General features: G+C 39.6%; 1 protein-coding gene across 1 annotated transcript; it reads right to left on the bottom strand.

Moving 5' to 3' along the window:
• Positions 1-4529: 4529 nt before the first annotated feature.
• On the bottom strand, positions 4530-12629 carry LOC146965322 (uncharacterized). Its single transcript, XM_085765737.1, has 3 exons — positions 12538-12629; positions 6667-8646; positions 4530-6582 (listed from the first exon to the last, which is right to left on the bottom strand). Exons 2-3 carry the CDS (start codon positions 8593-8595, stop codon positions 5839-5841), a joined length of 2673 nt encoding a protein of 890 aa, XP_085621863.1. The 5' UTR covers positions 8596-8646; positions 12538-12629; the 3' UTR covers positions 4530-5838.
• Positions 12630-17022: the final 4393 nt, after the last annotated feature.

Here is a 17022-nt window from a genome sequence, read left to right as displayed (position 1 = left end):
CCTTAAGCCATTACAAAATGCTCTATGATGTGTTATGCTTATTGTTATAAAGTCTTATGATCATTTATGAGTATTTATAATGATGGTTATACACTTTTATAAGCCAATTATAACACATTATAACTATATTTACGATGTATTATCGACGTGGTCATTGTCAGCCAGTTACTAACAACTATAACGTATTATTATACCTGACCTTATAAGTCATGATAAAATGTTTTATAGTGTGTTATGATTATTGTTATAAAGCCTTATGATAATTTATGAATGTTTATAATTATAGTTATACAATGCTATAACCACATTATAACTCATTATAAGTATGGTTATAATGCATTATAGAGATAGGCGTCAAAGTCTTACCAAAATGGCTGTTAGTTGGTAAATAACAGTAAATAATATGGTTAGTTAGCCAACTCCTATGTGCGACTGAATCTGATGACCATCTGACCATTTTATTTTCCTAAATGCTGGCTGACTGCCCCATTAGCTATCAAGCTAGGAAAACATGGTGTAGGCCTATTGTCATCGCAAGGATTTTTGCAGAACGGTTTAGGCTATTATAATAAAGGTGATCTACTGTACTCAATAGAATACATTAGAGATCAGCTATTCCTGTGTATGACAGAGGTTTTCTTTAATGTCACAAAAAAACTTCTACTATTACTACTGAATATTTAATATAACTTATATTCTACCTTTTTACATTGTTGGACATTAATCTAGCACACACGTCAATCTCATGTCAAAAACCTGGGGGCCAGATCTGTCCTGCGACACTTTTATATGGCCCTATAATGTTAATAATGGCCCACCAATATAGCATTCACATTACTCACATTACAAATCCCATAATACACTGCAACAGCTACCATACGGTCATGACCAAGCAATAGGCCCAAGCTGGAATGAACAAGTTTGTGACACACTGCAACATCTATCTTTTTCCATTCTTCAAAAAGAGCCTGGATGCTCGATGGAGATTGATGCTCAGTGTGTGTGCAGATTAACATTACCATGTTTGCAATCAATGTAGCACCACTGTGTATTTTTTGTGCTTTTCCTATCTCCATTTCGAACAAACTTGTTTCAGTTGTTGCTGGTATGTGAAATCTGGTGCATGTCCACTGTCTTTTCTCTCTCGCTGTTTGCTACCGATCTGCATAATAAATTACATCTATAATAACTTTTTTAATAAATTTAGCGACACCACAAAATCCTGGAGGGTCTGTAGAAATATAATAGAAAAAAAAAATAGAAAAAAAGTTATATTGAGTATTTAGTAGTATTATGTAACACAACCTCTGCAATGATAAGGAATGGCTTCTCTGTAATACATTCTATTGGTGGTGGTGATGGGGGTTCCGATGAACAAGAAAAGTGGGTGTGGTTGTTTTTTTCTCCACCAAGGAGTGTTTTGGGTGTAAAACTAATGTTTGCGATCAACTCAGAATCATGAAAAACCCCTAGTTTGACCCCTCAGAAGTTACTTAAGGCCAAATTTAACATTACGGAATGTTCAAAAATCCAGTTACGGGTACCCCAACTTTGAGTCGTTTTTTAGGGGGTTTCCCACAGGAGTTGAATTTCAACATTTTAAGACGTCATACTACGCATGTTCCTAAAGACAACTGTGAAGAAATTTCTTGGTAAGGATTTAGTTCCCAGATTGGTCAAATATCTGCTAAAATGCCCTTACTAACAGTCATATTCTTTATTTGCTTGACATTATCAGAATCAGACTATGAGCTTGTTATACTGTGAAAATGCACTTTACTCTGCATAATCTGGTATTTATGTTGGTGTGTTGTGCGTAGGAGCCCAGTCATTTCCATAATTCTTCCTCCACAGCGCAAGTGTGAATTAAAGCAGCATCAATGAATACAGTGAGCACAACATAAAAGCATTTATGTCACATTTTAATTTAAGCAAAACTTTTTATCTTATAGACCAGTATAGAGTTTATATGGTAAGTGTGTTTACTTGGATTTGAACATCAGGCAGCTTGTGAAAGGCTTTTCAACTTGTTCTTCAGGAGTGCATCAACAGTGGTTATAATGTTTTAATCAGCTGATTAAAAAAGAATGGACAGATTGTCTGGAAGTGTCTGTTCACTGTGCATAGAGCTGGTCAAGTGAAAGGGGGACGAGATGTCTGCATGGTGAAATGGAAAAAGGGGCTGAGAGAAGGAACAGGAAAAGTGAATGACAGATCGAGCAGCTGCCTAGGAAACGAGGCGGCTCGCAGACTGGAGGACAATGGAGAGACAGGATAGGCAACAGCTGATGGGAAGCAGGTGGGCCTGCTGAGATGGAAACAGGAAGGTTTTCTCTGCAGAGAAGGAGATGCAATGAAGAGACAAGAATGAAGACTATGGGGTCAACTGTAGGTCCAGGAAGGGAAGTCAGTTCAGGGTAGGCGACTATAAATCTAATACTGAACATACGTTATGTTTAAACTGGTTTTGACAGTTCAAATGAGCAAAAAAAAAAAAAAAAAGGCTGTATATCTATATATCTATATAATGTTGTCTGAAGATAAGTAGGCTACCTGCACACCCTCCCCCTCAGGTATGTTGGTGTCACCCTGCTGGAAAAAAAGAGATATTTCCATGCTAAATATTCAAATTTCACATGTGTTTTCAATTTATGAATTGGACACAATTAGTAGCCTATAGTTGTATCACTTTACAATGTGTCTATGTCCACTCTGCTAAGTGAACAGCTAACAATGAGTAGCACAATTCCAGCAAATACACATAGCCATTGGTGGAGCACAGTTGTGCCCGGAAATACTCTAATTCAAGGGAGAAACAATGTGGAGCACTTCCAGGAAATAGACATGGTCAGCACTAAATTGCCATGCGCTCACCAAAAACCCAGTAAAATATTAAGCTTGTTTGAAAAAGCTGTGCAATGTGCCATTTACACGCTTAGTGTAGGGCTAATTGTTTGAATTTTGCTTGATGGGCTGAGTAGTGATAGCAAATTAGATTAGCCAGAACGATATGATCCTCAGTCTAGACTTCACTAATTTTATCACTTATTACTTATTATTGTGTTTTTTTTAGTTGGTCACAGCTGAAGTGTAGAGCGTTCCAAGGAAGTAGACATGCCCAGGTGAGATACCAGTCCACACAGCAGGTCATGACATTCAGATGAGGAGCTGCAATTCAGGTGTTCATGTAATTTGGGTCAAATCACCATCACTTTCACAAAGAACTTGAAATTTTAAAGACAATTTTTTATTATGTATTTGATTTCCCATACCCCACCTGCTGCTTCCTTGAGTGGTTCATGGACTCACCTTGTGCCACTTGAGTTGCAAAGTCCAGGAATTATGAATATCTGGTCTTTGATTCGGTGAGGACAGTACCTATTATGAATAAGATGTGGAAAGGTTTGTTGCAGTGTCTGGGAGTAGAGGAGCTGTATAAAGCTTACAGGTTGCACGGAAATATGCTCAAGGTGGAGTGGAGGCAGTAAGTTTGTTACATCAGGGATAAAAAAATTGTGTTTGTTTGTTAGGAGGTGACAGTACAAGCTGGTACACAGTTCTTATAGAGCCTAATAAAAAGTCAAAACATACTTGACACATTTGATGAGCATTGACAACAAGCTCCCAACATGATGTAGCCCTATAGATCAAAGATGTGCTCCTTAATTTTGCTGCTGTGCTATTTGCAGATATCCATGGACATCACAACATTAAAACATTGGTTGTGTGATCCAGCTCCAAATCATTTTTCTCAAACTATACTGTATATTTCAGCAGACAGTAATTGTCATGTTCTGCTAAGCAATCACAGCACATTTTCAAGCTGTGCCGTTTGCACTGAGAGGGGGTTGCTGAACTGCTGATTAGCTGATGGTTCGATCTGTGAAGTGAAGAGGCTGGTATGACTCTTCTCAGATGTGCAGGAAAATGACTTGCAATGCAAACAAAGCTCTTATGTTATTCTTCACTTGGCAACAGATAGGAGATAAGTAGGTGTTGATCCCAAGAGATTCCTCCTTCAGTTCTTTCTGTGTGCAAGTTCATTTTGTGGTTATTAATTTTCACCCGTGTTAAATCCTAATTGTGTTTGATGTAGCCTACTGCACAAGTCAACTCTTGTTTCCAACCCAGACATTGCTGGCATATTGCATCAAATAAACAACTGTTATTAATGTTAAATTATTCTTATGCTGTCAATTGTAATCAGTTTTCTCTATTCATGAATACAGTTTTAGATGCAATATTCATTTGAAATACTCTGATGCCATATAAAAATGAAACATTAATATCTTTCAAATGCCCCTAAAATATATTGTGTAATGTTAGAACATTTATTGCTACAATACAAACTAATATGCCTAAGATAGTTTTTAGGTTGTTGTGTGTCCACTATTGTATTTCAGGGGAAGATTTGTAATTTTGTTGACTCTCCGGATGAGAAGATTTATAATAGCAGGATTTACAAAACTTTTTGTCAAGTAAGATAAAATAAAACTGAAATATTGTGATAAATAAAAACATCACTCACTCAACATTTTAAATTTATTGTTAACAAATGAACAGTCATCACAACATATTATAACATAATTATCTGTCTTTACTCTATACTGCAGTCGTGAAAGCAAAAATGATAAGAGATTAAAGCAGCTCGTCTTTACCAATAAGTGCTCACACCCACGACTATGCACCCTGCTAAGACATCAGGCCTGTAACATGTCATGGCTTAATCTGAGAGAGCACGAGAGCACTGAAACATTTTGGATGTAATCCAAGTGGTAGGAAAGCACTCCAAAAGTAAAAGCAGCGAGTGGAGGAATAGCAAAAATCCATTTTCAAGTCTCAAATTGAAAGTGGTTCTTGAGGAAAGTAAAAAGGATGAAGAATAAAAAGCAGTAAAAAGTAGTGAAAATCAAAAGACAGGACTCTGTCTGTTAAATTATTGATGTGTGGACTTCACAACAGTATTTTTTTTTTTGTATTTTTAACTATTCTGTTGAATCCCGATAGGAGTTAACTACACCAATATGTTTTTGTGTCCAGAGGAAATCTTTTGAGGGTTTGTTATGCTCCAAGATTTGTTGAGGGAATACATGTTCTTACAGAGGTTTAAAACTGTCTAACCTTTTCCCATTTCTTACACTAATTAACAAATTGGATAATTTCAGAAATGCATTACTGAATCAAAAACAAGGTAGACACAGTCTGTTCTTTAGCTGACAGTGAGACTGTGACTTTATCTAATTCTGAATGTTAAATCATAATCTGAAAAGTAATGAGGAACCACAGCTGTCAGATAAATGTTGTGGAGTAAAAGGTACAAATTTCCTTGCACCCCTGCCTGGTCCTAAATAAGCAATGGTCTCCTGTATGAAACATCTGCTATTAACAGACACATTTGAGAGAGGAGAATTTGGATGGCAGTCTGGTTTCACTGCTGATGATTCAAACACCATGTATTTTCTGGCATCAGTGAATCCTCGTGTTAAATGCAGAATCCATCAAAGAGCGGTGGATATACATGACAGACACTGATGGTGAAAGAAAGGAGTGGGAGGACTGAAAAAATGCCAGCGAGCTCCACTCATCAGGAAAGAGCAGTGACAGCGTGAAAAATTGTAGAATTTGCAAGAATTACTAAAGCCAATCATGACAAGACGCCACAGAAACGGTCAAACCATTCTCATTTCAACACATCAAAATACAAATGCCACACTGAATAAGAAAGTAATCTCTGCTGTTCCACTTGAAACAGTCTTTTCGACTGTGATAAATTGTGGTAGTTCATGCATGAGCATTCATATTTGTCTTGGATCATATGAACTTAAACATAAACTCACTCTAGCCCTGCACCGCTTTGTACTGGTATATCTTAACGCAGTGGTGCATGCTGTCGGACACAGCCAGTTGTCCCTCTGGTAGTAGGGTCAGGCCACGTGGGCTACTCAAGCCCTGGGTTACTATGGGCCACCCCACTCCCTCTGCAGGGTATAACAAGACTCTATGCTCCTCCCCCCAGTCTGCTACTAGCACATTACCATCTTTATCAATACAGATGCCCCAGGGGCAAACCAGGACCGGTCCCAAACCAGCACATACACCCAAAACTCTCACGGTGTTCCAGCCTGGCTCTAGGACTTTGATACAAGGTACACGACCCGTTTCATTACCTCTTTCAGACACAGCGATCATGCCTGAGCTCAAACAAGCTGCCACTAAGTAGGGCCGATGGAATCCAGTCACCACTGTGCGCTCACGACGAGAGCCTGTCTTAGGGTCAAGCTTCAGGGCAATGAGGGTACCTTTCCGGATGTCGGCTACCAAGAACTCATCCAGTCTTGTTACTGTCACGCCCCTTGGAGCTTCTAGATCATCTTTTGCAGTGGTCCACCCCGACCCTCCAAAGGTCTGAAGCAGGCGACCGTGCCGGCTGAACACAAGCAGGGCTCGCTCTGCTGCACAGCTTAGTGCAATCAAACCTTTCGCGTTAACAGCAATGTCAAAGTAGTTCCGACATCGTCTTGCAGATCCATCTGACGTTGGGGAGGTCACTTGCTGGATGACATTGCCCCGAGGGTCAGTCACCTGTGTCAAAGATTAGATTTAGTTTCAACATAATTGGGAACTTACGGTAGCAATACTGTATGTGGTATTATTGATAACACAAACCTGAACACGTGCATTTCCGCAGTCAACTATAAAGAGCTGGCCCTGTGGTGTGGCGTGGATACCACTTGGCAGGGTAAGGTCAGCCCGGCCCGAACCCTGCTTCCCAAACTGCCTGATCAGATGAACTCCTGTGGGGTTGAATACTGTAAAAGATGGGTCTCCCTCCTCCTCCAACTCCACCAGTGTTGGTTCTCCTCTGTCTCCTCTGCTTCTCTTTGACTCTTGAGATGAACCATTAATTACAGACATGGATAAAGACCTGGCCACGAGGGGCTGTTTTGAATGGGATGCTATGTTTTTTTTCTGTGGCTGGTGCGGACTGTTATGACCTTTATATGAAGAGTACGAAAAGGTCTGTCCCATCTCAGAGACACCATGCCCCCTACTGAAAGCTGGTGAGGCTGAGGTTGAGTTAAAGTTGCCACACTTCACCTTCCACACTCCTACCTGCTCATTTGACCCACCACTGATCAGAGGGCGGGTCTTGTGTGTCAAGTCTACTGCGGACTTTGATAGACGGCAGTTGTAGCTCAAAGAGCCTCTGTTCATGCTGTACTCATGAGATGGACTAACAATGAAAGTATAGTTGGAATCAAGGCTGTCAGTTGGCGATGGTGCTCGGCCGGAGTCACCCAGCGTCCCAAGAGAGTGTTCGTCAGAGGACTGGCTGAGGCGAGAGTGAGGCCGACCCCTGGAGGTGAGGTCCAAGCAGCTTTGGCTGGTCAGAGGCTCTCTTGGGGTCATCTTTGGAGATGTTAGAGCATTGTGGCCATACCTCGAAAGCCTGCTATCGGAATCTGAACCAACTTTTCCTTTGCCACCTTTCTGGCTGTCTAAACTCAAGCAATTATTCAGCTTAGGATGCTCTCGTCTTCGTTCTGGTGAAGGGGACGGCCTCCTGGTCGAGGCTGCAGAAAGTGACCTCCTCTGGTTCCTGGGAGAATAGTGTTTTCTATTAGTATTGACCTTGTACACTTGTTCCTTTCCTTCATTATCCATGTTTTTAAGTACAGAAGGGACGGCCAGGAATACATCCTCTCCTTGTGGCTGAAAGGAGGCTGATTCTATCTCATCATCATGGGATGACTCCCAGTCAGACTGTTCACACTTAGGAAGCCAGCGACCTATCTTTGTTGAGGAGAGCTTTTGTTCTTCCTCTGATTCCACATCACTCCGGGTCGAGAGGCTGATCTTTCTGACAACCCTGCCTGTTGGTGATATCCACCCCTGTCCTTGGGTGCTTTTCTCTCCCGCAGCATCTTGGTGGTTTGAATCTCCACATTTAATCTCCTGCGAATGTAAAGCACACATCTGTCCCTGTGGTCCACAACCTCCGACATTAAGGCTCAGGCTTTGCTCTTGCACACGGATATCACCAAAGGTAACAGCATTTGGTTGCGAGCTGGGTTTAAAGTTCACTTTCCTCAGGGAGACAGAGATTTCCCAGGGTTGTAAGAACTCTGTCACCTCCTTCAGCAGCAGATTCTGATTTGACCCACTTAGATCCAGACCTGACTGCTGACCCACTTCCTGGATCTGCTGCTGAAGTTGGGCCAGTTTGCGGAGCCTTTGGTCCAACAGCGACTGGCTGACTCGCGCTGCTGCCATGTTCTCCCTGCGGACCTGCTCCAGACGCTGCTGAGTGTCTCGATGGTCTTGCTCCACCCTTTCCAGCAGGCGCCGCTCCTCTCTCCTCGCTCCCAGGATGGCCCGCTCTACACCTCGCTTCACAGATTCAGTCTCAGTTGTGTGGCGCTCTTGTAGTTGACGCAGCTCTGCCTCCGCCTGGGCAAGGTCGCACCGAGCTTGTGTTACCCAACATGGAGGGGACTGAGGCAAAAAAGAACCATCTGACTGGCAATCAGGGCTGGGGCAGGGGGCTTGGTTAGGGGAGGTGGGACTGCTACTCAAATGACTTCCCACAAACATGATTACAGATGGATGGATGTTCACTTCCTTTCAAGCAATCAATCAGAGTTCCTGCAGAAAAAACAAAGTAAAGGGAAATAAATAGACTTAACAAAGTCATGAACATCATACAAAGTCAACTAAAGACTGCAGGAATTCATCCCCCAACAATTTGATTGACTATTCCACATTGTTTGACCAAATCTCAGAACTTTTCTTGTAGCATTTTGACTCACAATCCAAAAGACTGTCAGTGTAATACAAAATGTTTCTCATGTTTTGCAAGATGGCCATTAGAAAGATGTTCCTCTAAAACTGTAATACTGCAAATATGACACATTCCCAACAAATACTGTTCATTTGAATGTCCTACATTGACGTTGGCTGATTGAGGAGCCATTAAAGAGCCAGCATGTTTGTGTTCTACAAAGTTGCATTGATAGTCAGCTAAGTATTATTAGTAATAACAATTGTGTTGAGTGACCCCAGTCACGTAAATTATATCCCTAAGAGATGTTACGGTTTTATATCCCATTTAAATAGAGTTAAAATGTTTGAATTGGTCTTGAGTTTGTGACCTGTGGTGTTGTTGTACTGGAGTAGTATTATATGCAGTATCCTGTCTGTGCCAACAACTGTGTCTGTGACAAATATGAAACATTTCACTACAATGAAAATGACCATCTTCAGACAGGGTTTCCTTCATAGGGGAATGTGTGACAAATTCAGCACGCTCTACTGACTGAGACGACTGAGTTACAACTCCTTTAACCAGATACTATATAGGTCTTTTATTATTAGAGCTATTGTTATGCTGCCAAGTGAGCAGCTGCTTATGGAAAGGTGATCCATGTATGACGGAAGGCCACGAGAGAAACAAGAATGTGGGCAGAATGAACCAGCGTAGAGAAGGAACAAAGTTTTGAGTTTCGCACCGAGAAAAAATCCATTAGCATTTCAAATGGCGGCGGACAGCCAGAAGCATCCAGAGTGAGGGCAAGAGTGGGAGGTAAAGAGACAGCTGGAGTGTCAGCGCAACAATAGTTCTCAACTCCCCAGTTCTGCAAACAGACTCCGCTTTGATATTTTATGCATGAGCAGTACAAAGTGATGTGGAGAAACGCCAGTGAGAGATGACTGTCCTCGGTGTGATGTATTGTGATAACACTGGAACCACGGGGAGCCATCATATAATAAACAGAGAGGCACACTCTTACTGGGAATACATTAGGAAATTTATGGCCCCAGACAGTCTTTTTTTTCACACACTGGAACAGTGTATATTACTTTTATTATAACAAGTATCTCTAAATTAAAATCTCTAAAAAAAAATATGCATTTACAAAACAGCAATCATATTCAAATTGAGAGCAATAATAATTAGCAAATTTCTGGTGTCAATTTTTTGTTTTTCACAATGTCTGTTAAAATCATAACTCATTCAACAGTACTGAAGGCTGATGTGTTTTTATCATTTTGTTGGACCTTCAACACTGTGTTTTGTCTGAGTTTAATCAAGGTAAATAAGAAACACAGACACAGACATAACAGTGACTGCAGGCTAAATTAAGGGTAATTGCTGTAGTTGTGAAGATAAAGAAACATAAATAGTGTATCATAATAACAATATGGGGCATGTGATGGAAATTACAGAAGTGGCAAAATATTATAGGCCTACGCAGTTAAATGAAAGTGGTGGAAAATAATAGGTGTAAATGTGTCATTTAAACCTCTGACAAAATGAAAATCTGTACAATATGAGTGTTTCGAAGAAATACACTGTTTGTCTAGAATTCAATAGTACTTCTCCTCCTTTGAGTGGCTGTGAATACAAATCTTTTATTGAAGTCTATGTCTCTTTCAGTGACTGAACATGAAGTGTACCAAGTGGAATAATCGTGAAGGTAACATGAAGGTTAACATGTTTGTCAGGCTGTCTAGGCTTTGGCACGTTCAGTTGAGAGGGAAATTAATTTTTCAGTGTTATGGTGCACCCTGTTGGCCAACAGGGAAGTGCCTTAGTGAACTTCACTGTCAGGGCCACAGCTCAATAAAGTCATGTGTCACATTTTGTTAAAGGGAGATGAAGCTGTCATCGTTTTTTTATTTTAAAAATGCTAGACTGAAACTCCCCCTAAACACCCTTAGCAGCTTTAAATCCTAAACTCAACCTACAAAACCAGGATTTAACCGAAACCTAACTGGTAGATATAATCTAAATCATCACCTCAATCATGTATTTTTAGCCTTTAAAGGGCACTCGTTTAAATAATTGAAAGTTCATTCATCGACATTTGAATAGTTTTTTCTCTCTCAATTTCTCTTCCATTTTTGGGGGCAAATCAATGCGTGGAAAAAATACTTATTTTGAATTTAAGTACTTAGCTTAAACTTAAATGACTTCTATTATTCGTCAGAAGTGAGTTACTGAATGTCGTTGCTTGTCCGATAAAGTGTTTTAACACAGACCCTGATCTAACTGTGAGTGGCACCATGGGTAGCCTATATAATAATCCTTCATATTATGCCTTTTTTTCTTTCTATGACCTAATTTAATAGCAGTGCTTCAAATCTTGTTGTATGCTCGGCTTACAATGATAGTCAGCGCTTTCTTGTCAGATTCTATATTTTTGGATATTCCCTCCTCAGGTCATTGCTGTTACTGACTGCACTATCACGGGAAGTGTCCAGTTGTACTGAATGTGAAGACTCCCAATGTCAGAGTCTGAATTGTGAAACATTTTAGTGTCTGTATCCTGTTAAACTTGTTGTTGAACTGTCTTTTTTGTAGTTTTAGTTTAGTGTTGAGTAAATCAACTCTACTATGAGTTGTGTGTCACTGCAACGTCATTATCAAAGCTCTCATCATTGCACTTGTTTAATTCATTCATTCATTCATTCAATCCTTTATTTAAACTCGGAGATATATTGAGGAGTAACCTCATTTACAATATAGCCGAGATGAAACATAAAACACACAAGGACAGAAGACAAGACATTTGAAACATACAAAAACATAACAGAATATCAGAATATAAATAAATTGAAACATAGTTAAAAGCACGAGCAGTTAGAGGTAAAATAAGATAAGTAATGTTACCTGAGTCTCACCTGCACCTTCTCACTGCCTATTACTGCCTACAATATAATATCAGCCAGATGCAAATTTAGCACTTTCTTTTACTAACATTTAATCACTTGACTCATATTGGCCTTGGCTTGTTGTGATAGTTGTATGCTGATTGAATTAAAGGGGCTGTGGCATATTCAAATAAGACTGTCAAAGTAGCAGTTCACATATTATGAGTGTATTTAATAAATTTGAATTGGTCTGCCATTTGTATCAGAGCTATAAATAGTTAAAGGATTCCCGTCTACTTCCTGCAGTATAAGTTACCTAACACATTAATAATTAAGTGTTGTGAAGGTTTTCTTATTCAAACTTGTACTTTTGATACTTTGGGAACATTTGTGTTGACTTGCACTTGAACTCTTGAACACTCTGGGACTGTTTCTTTTCCTCGTTGTTGTGCAGCTGCCTGTGATGAAGTAATGTAACTTCACTGTGAACTTGTTTATGTCGAAGATAAATGAAGGCACTCTTCTCATCTGTGCATCACGGAACAGATCTCAGGTCAGATTACCAGACTACATTATAGATGAGAGGAGGGTCCGGTTGCTCATCTTGTTGGAGCTCATGATAACTGGACAGCAGCCAATGAGCATCATAGTGTTACTACAACTACTACATGTCCGTCTCCAATGATTAAACTTAAAATATTATGAAAAAACAGAGAAAAGATTTAAATTTGTTGTAAATTATGATACTCTACATTTGCATTGTCATAATAATTACATGAAATCAAGCAAAAATCTAAATTAAATTGTAATGTATATGGTGAAACCTTGAAAACATGAGTTGTACATTGATTAAAAAACAACACAAATCTCTCAGTGTCTTACCTGTCGTCAGGTACCAGCGCTGCTATGACCCCATGCTCCACTCCTCTTCACAACATCTCACCTCTCTGTCACTTTTACTCCCTCTCTGTTGCTTCCCCTCTCATTGGCTGTTGCTAGGAGACCGTCAAGCTGACTCCAGTTTCCTGTGTATGCAAACTGTGTGTTTGTGTGTTCGTGTGTGTGCATCCACACTGTACTGGACATTTTCCTCAATTTTCAAGCTGTGTATTTTAGACTTGACTTATTTCCTGCTGTGTATTTCATTTTAAGAGTCGACGAGAGAGAGTGACAGACGAGACGGGAGGAGAGCAGGAAATGTATTTTCAGGCTGCAGAATTCACCTGTGAGAATAGATTTAATGGAAATGTTCCTGTCATGGTTCGTTTTAGGGGTTCAGTTTCTCAGCATCAGCATCAAACACTGATGTCCAGTGCTGGTTAATATGTTGTCACACTCTGTGCTCTCAGTCATGTGTCTATTATGGACTGGTGATTTATTTACATGATCAATTAAAGCGATAGTTCACTCAAAATTGAAATTTCACTCATTATCTACTCACCCTCGTGTCTTTTCAGAGTCCTCCATGCCTTCTCTGAGTTACAGCGGGGCTCGGCGCAGCACTGCATGTCCATTGACGGTAGCAAACGGAGCTCACTTTTCTTCGTCCAAAGAGACACACCAAAAAACATCCAAATACCTCCATAGTGCTCGCCTGTAATGTCCCTCTTGTATTGAAGCCCTAACATGAGAAATTGTTCCAAAAAAAATTAAATAAGTCTATATTTTAAGCTTGTTTGTAGCGGAAGCTCCCAGTGTTGCTCTGCCTGAATCTCGCGCGATTTGCAGTCGCGGGAGCTTCCGCTACAAACAAGCTTGAAATACAGACTTATTTAATTTTTTTTCTGAACAATTTCTCATGTTGGGGCTTCAAGAGGGACATTACAGACGAGCAGTATGGAGGTATTTGGATGTTTTTTGGTGTGTCTTTTTGGACGAAGAAAAGGGAGCCCCGTTTGCTACCGTCATATGGACATGCAGTGCTGCGCCGAGCCCCGCTGTAACTCCGAGAAGGCACGGAGGACTCTGAAACTTCTCCCAGCCCTTAGTTGACATGAGGGTGAGTAGATAATGAGTGAAATTTCAATTTTGAGTGAACTATCCCTTTAATCCACTGGTTTTTTTTTTTTCAATTGATCAATTTTACTGAAAATAGTCAAAAAGACTGAGAAAATTGGCAATTTTCAGATTTGAGAAGCTGAAACAAAATAACTTCTAACATGAAAAAAACGTATTTAAACTGTTAACTTATCAAAATTGTTCAGTTAATCATCTGTTGATTGATGAATTAATTGCCTAATTATTTCAGCTCAGATGTAAACGTCAGTTCAAACGTGTTAAAATGACAGCTGAGAGCCCATTTATTCAGTTTGGCTTTTAATGAATTCTGGTTTCTGTTTTTTATTCTCATTTACATATTTTATCTTTACTGTCACCCTCTTTTCGGTCTTTTAATGCACCACTGCCATTTAAATTTTATTGTGTAAAAGACTTGAACTTGAAAAGTTAGTGCTCTATAAATGATTTATGTCATATTATATTTTCAGTCACCTAAAATTTCTGAAAGTGAAGACAGTTCAAGAAGAAACTGAGCTGTGACCTGAACCTCACAGTAGATCTGTTTAATGCTCTTCATCCCTCAGTGTTAAGTTAATATAGTGACAAAACAATAAAGAAAGGAGACGAGGACAACAGCGATATTGCTAGGCAAAGAATTTATAAATTAATAAAAACATTCCCTTTGTAGTGTTCTTCTGACAGCTTTTCCCACTTTGTATTTTTGTCCATTTTTTTCTAATGATTTCAAAATATAGAAAAATATTTCTGACAACATTCATCATTACATTATTTTAGCATGATTTCCATTCTGTCCTGTTGATTATTTCACATACCTCTGCATATCCGACCCATTGCTCTTTTTTTTTTCTTTTTTCTTTTTTACAGTATTTACACATTAACATCAGTCCACATCACCTACTCAGCTTCAACACAGGGGACAATTAGAGCGTGTTGCATAGATCACAGGGGAGAAATGTTAGTGACAAAAGCTTTTCCAAAAAAAAAGAAAAGAATAAAAGATAAATGATACAGCACACACTGTACATCCCATGATAGGCAACACAAATCAACATATGAAAAAAAAAAAACATGGCACAAAGTGTAAATGATGTGTGAAATTGGCCGTGGAAGAAGCAAACTGTAGCTTCAGATAAAAAGTGTGAGAAACAGTGAGGTTGAAATATTCAAAACCGTTTGCAGAAAATAAACCGTCTGAACAAATGTGCATTTATTCAACATAAAGTGGAAGCTTCATCTGTCACACTGCAATTTCTTTTTTACCTATTTTGGTGTTGTGGAAACAAACAAAGGGCTGGATTACCAATTCAAATGAAAATCAGTGACATTTGAAGACTTTGGCTTGTTGTTTTCATGCACCCTCCAATAAACAGAACAAAAAAACTCAAGACATAACATGCTCTGAAATGTAGCCAAACTAATACACGAAATATATTCATTTTAGAAGATCCTATTTTTAATCTCAGGAAGTAAATGTAGTGTTCAAGTACATTTGAATTTCAAAGAAAAAGAAAAATCTGTGACATTACAAATCTTTTGAAGCTTAACTTTGGGTTTTCTTTCTTCTCAGCACCGTCTTTGTCAGTTTACAGAGTTAAAAAAAACAACAAAACAAAACATTTTAATGTTACTCAGCAGCCACCACAGCTGAGACGCCAAACATAAGATACAATACATTTTAATGGCCAAACGCTTTAATCCCACAATTTTCACATTTAACTGTCTCAAAGAGAGTTTCATTAATTTGGTTTTCTCTGTCACTTCATGACAGTCAGATTTGTTTGGTGACACTTTCAGCAGTTAAATGTCTCTATCCAGCCTCCAGCTGTGGTGGCTGCTGCTTTGTCAAAAATCTAAATCCCTTTTCCTAAACATTTTTTTTTTTAAATGAGTGTCGGTGTTTGTTTGTTTTGAACAGGACTGTCCCACTGTCCACGATCCATACCACACACCACAGGTAAGACTTACTCCTCTAGGAGGCAATTTGAGCAACAGCGAGATAAATAGTTTTGTCAAACTATGGTGGTTTAGTCTTTCCATATCGTATCAATCTGTCGTCTGACTACTCTGGGAAGAAGTCAAAGTCCCTGGTAGGAAATAATCCCCTTTAGAAAAAAAAACACCCCATTACAAACTTTCAAACATGTAGGTCTTTTGTTTTCTTAAGAATGACAATATATATAAAAAAATAAATACAAACCGTACGCAGTGTGAAATGACTGTGGGAAGTCTAGACGTGTACACAAACTTAAATCTCATTTCGAGTCACAGACGATCAATGCCGGAAATACAAGTCGTGCAGCTCGGGGGTTATTAAGCTGTTCCCTTCTGTCTAATGCGGAGTGATTTTCGAAAACAAACCTCGTCCTGTCTCATTATCAGGTTAGACACTGAATCATCCGTCATTGTTGCAGCACCAGTTAAACAAGGTGTTTACAACTTTATCATCGTAGTTCATTTGGCCATTTAACTGTTAGTGTGGGGTTTATATCTGAAAGCACTTTAAATCTGTTAAAAGTGCTGCATAAATAGGTGTAACGACTGTGTATCAATAGGTTGTCATTGACTGCATAAACACAGACACTGGGAGTTTCACTTCTTCATCAGAGGGATTGTCTTTGGTGCCCATGAATGTATCACAGCGATGCATAAAACTGACTAACTTTCCTTGTTCGGACAAAACTTGACCGGGTAACGAGATCCCGCTGAGGTAACTGCTGAACATTTACCTTCAGGCTCAGATCCTTAAAAAACAGGTTCGTTATAAAACACAATCTTGAGTGCGGAGACAGAGACAGAGACAGAGAGAGAGAGACCCTCTGTGGTCTCTTGTTTCCGTACAGGGGGGAAACATTAGTCTCTGCTCTGAACACGTGGATGAACAACAGACTCGATGAACAGATGGACGGACGGAAGGCGGTGGGTAAATTACAGAAGTGATTTCTCTACCAATTTAATTAGCCGAGAGCAAACATTCAGCGTGAAACATGTCCGTGTTGTCGCTGCTGATCTCTGCAGGCACCGGGGGATGACTCACTGAAAGAAAACCCACTGAAACCTACAGCATGGAGGCTAATCGAAAGCACAAACCAAACCTACGCTATTTAATTATCGTTTAATTAGAAACCTGACCCTAACTAGCATGCAGATACTCGTACTTATGGTTACTCTTAAAAAACAAACCGTGGGGTGTTACAAAAGGTGTCTAGAAATTCGGTAGAAAAGTGAGTTAGAGCAGTGGTGAAGTGCATTTACAAACAGGACGACGACGACAGCGGCGGCAGATATGGCTTTGACAAGTCGAAAAGGCTTCGACTTGTAGTGGAAGATGAAATGAGAGGTTAAGACTTT

The sequence above is a fragment of the Trachurus japonicus genome, chromosome 21, assembly GCF_045865225.1.
Source record: "Trachurus japonicus isolate A0001 chromosome 21, Traja_1.0".
NCBI classification, from domain to species: domain Eukaryota; kingdom Metazoa; phylum Chordata; class Actinopteri; order Carangiformes; family Carangidae; genus Trachurus; species Trachurus japonicus.
Note: the sequence above shows the minus strand (reverse complement) of the source record. Positions and strands in the feature narration are given on the sequence as shown.

Excerpts from the sequence above, each read along its gene's own strand:
- LOC146965322 (XM_085765737.1), bottom strand. The coding sequence starts at position 8,595 with ATGTTTGTGGGAAGTCATTTGAGTAGCAGTCCCACCTCCCCTAACCAA. Across the intron at positions 6,583-6,666 it reads GCGGAAATGCACGTGTTCAG|GTGACTGACCCTCGGGGCAA; the intron begins GTTTGTGTTATC and ends TCTTTGACACAG.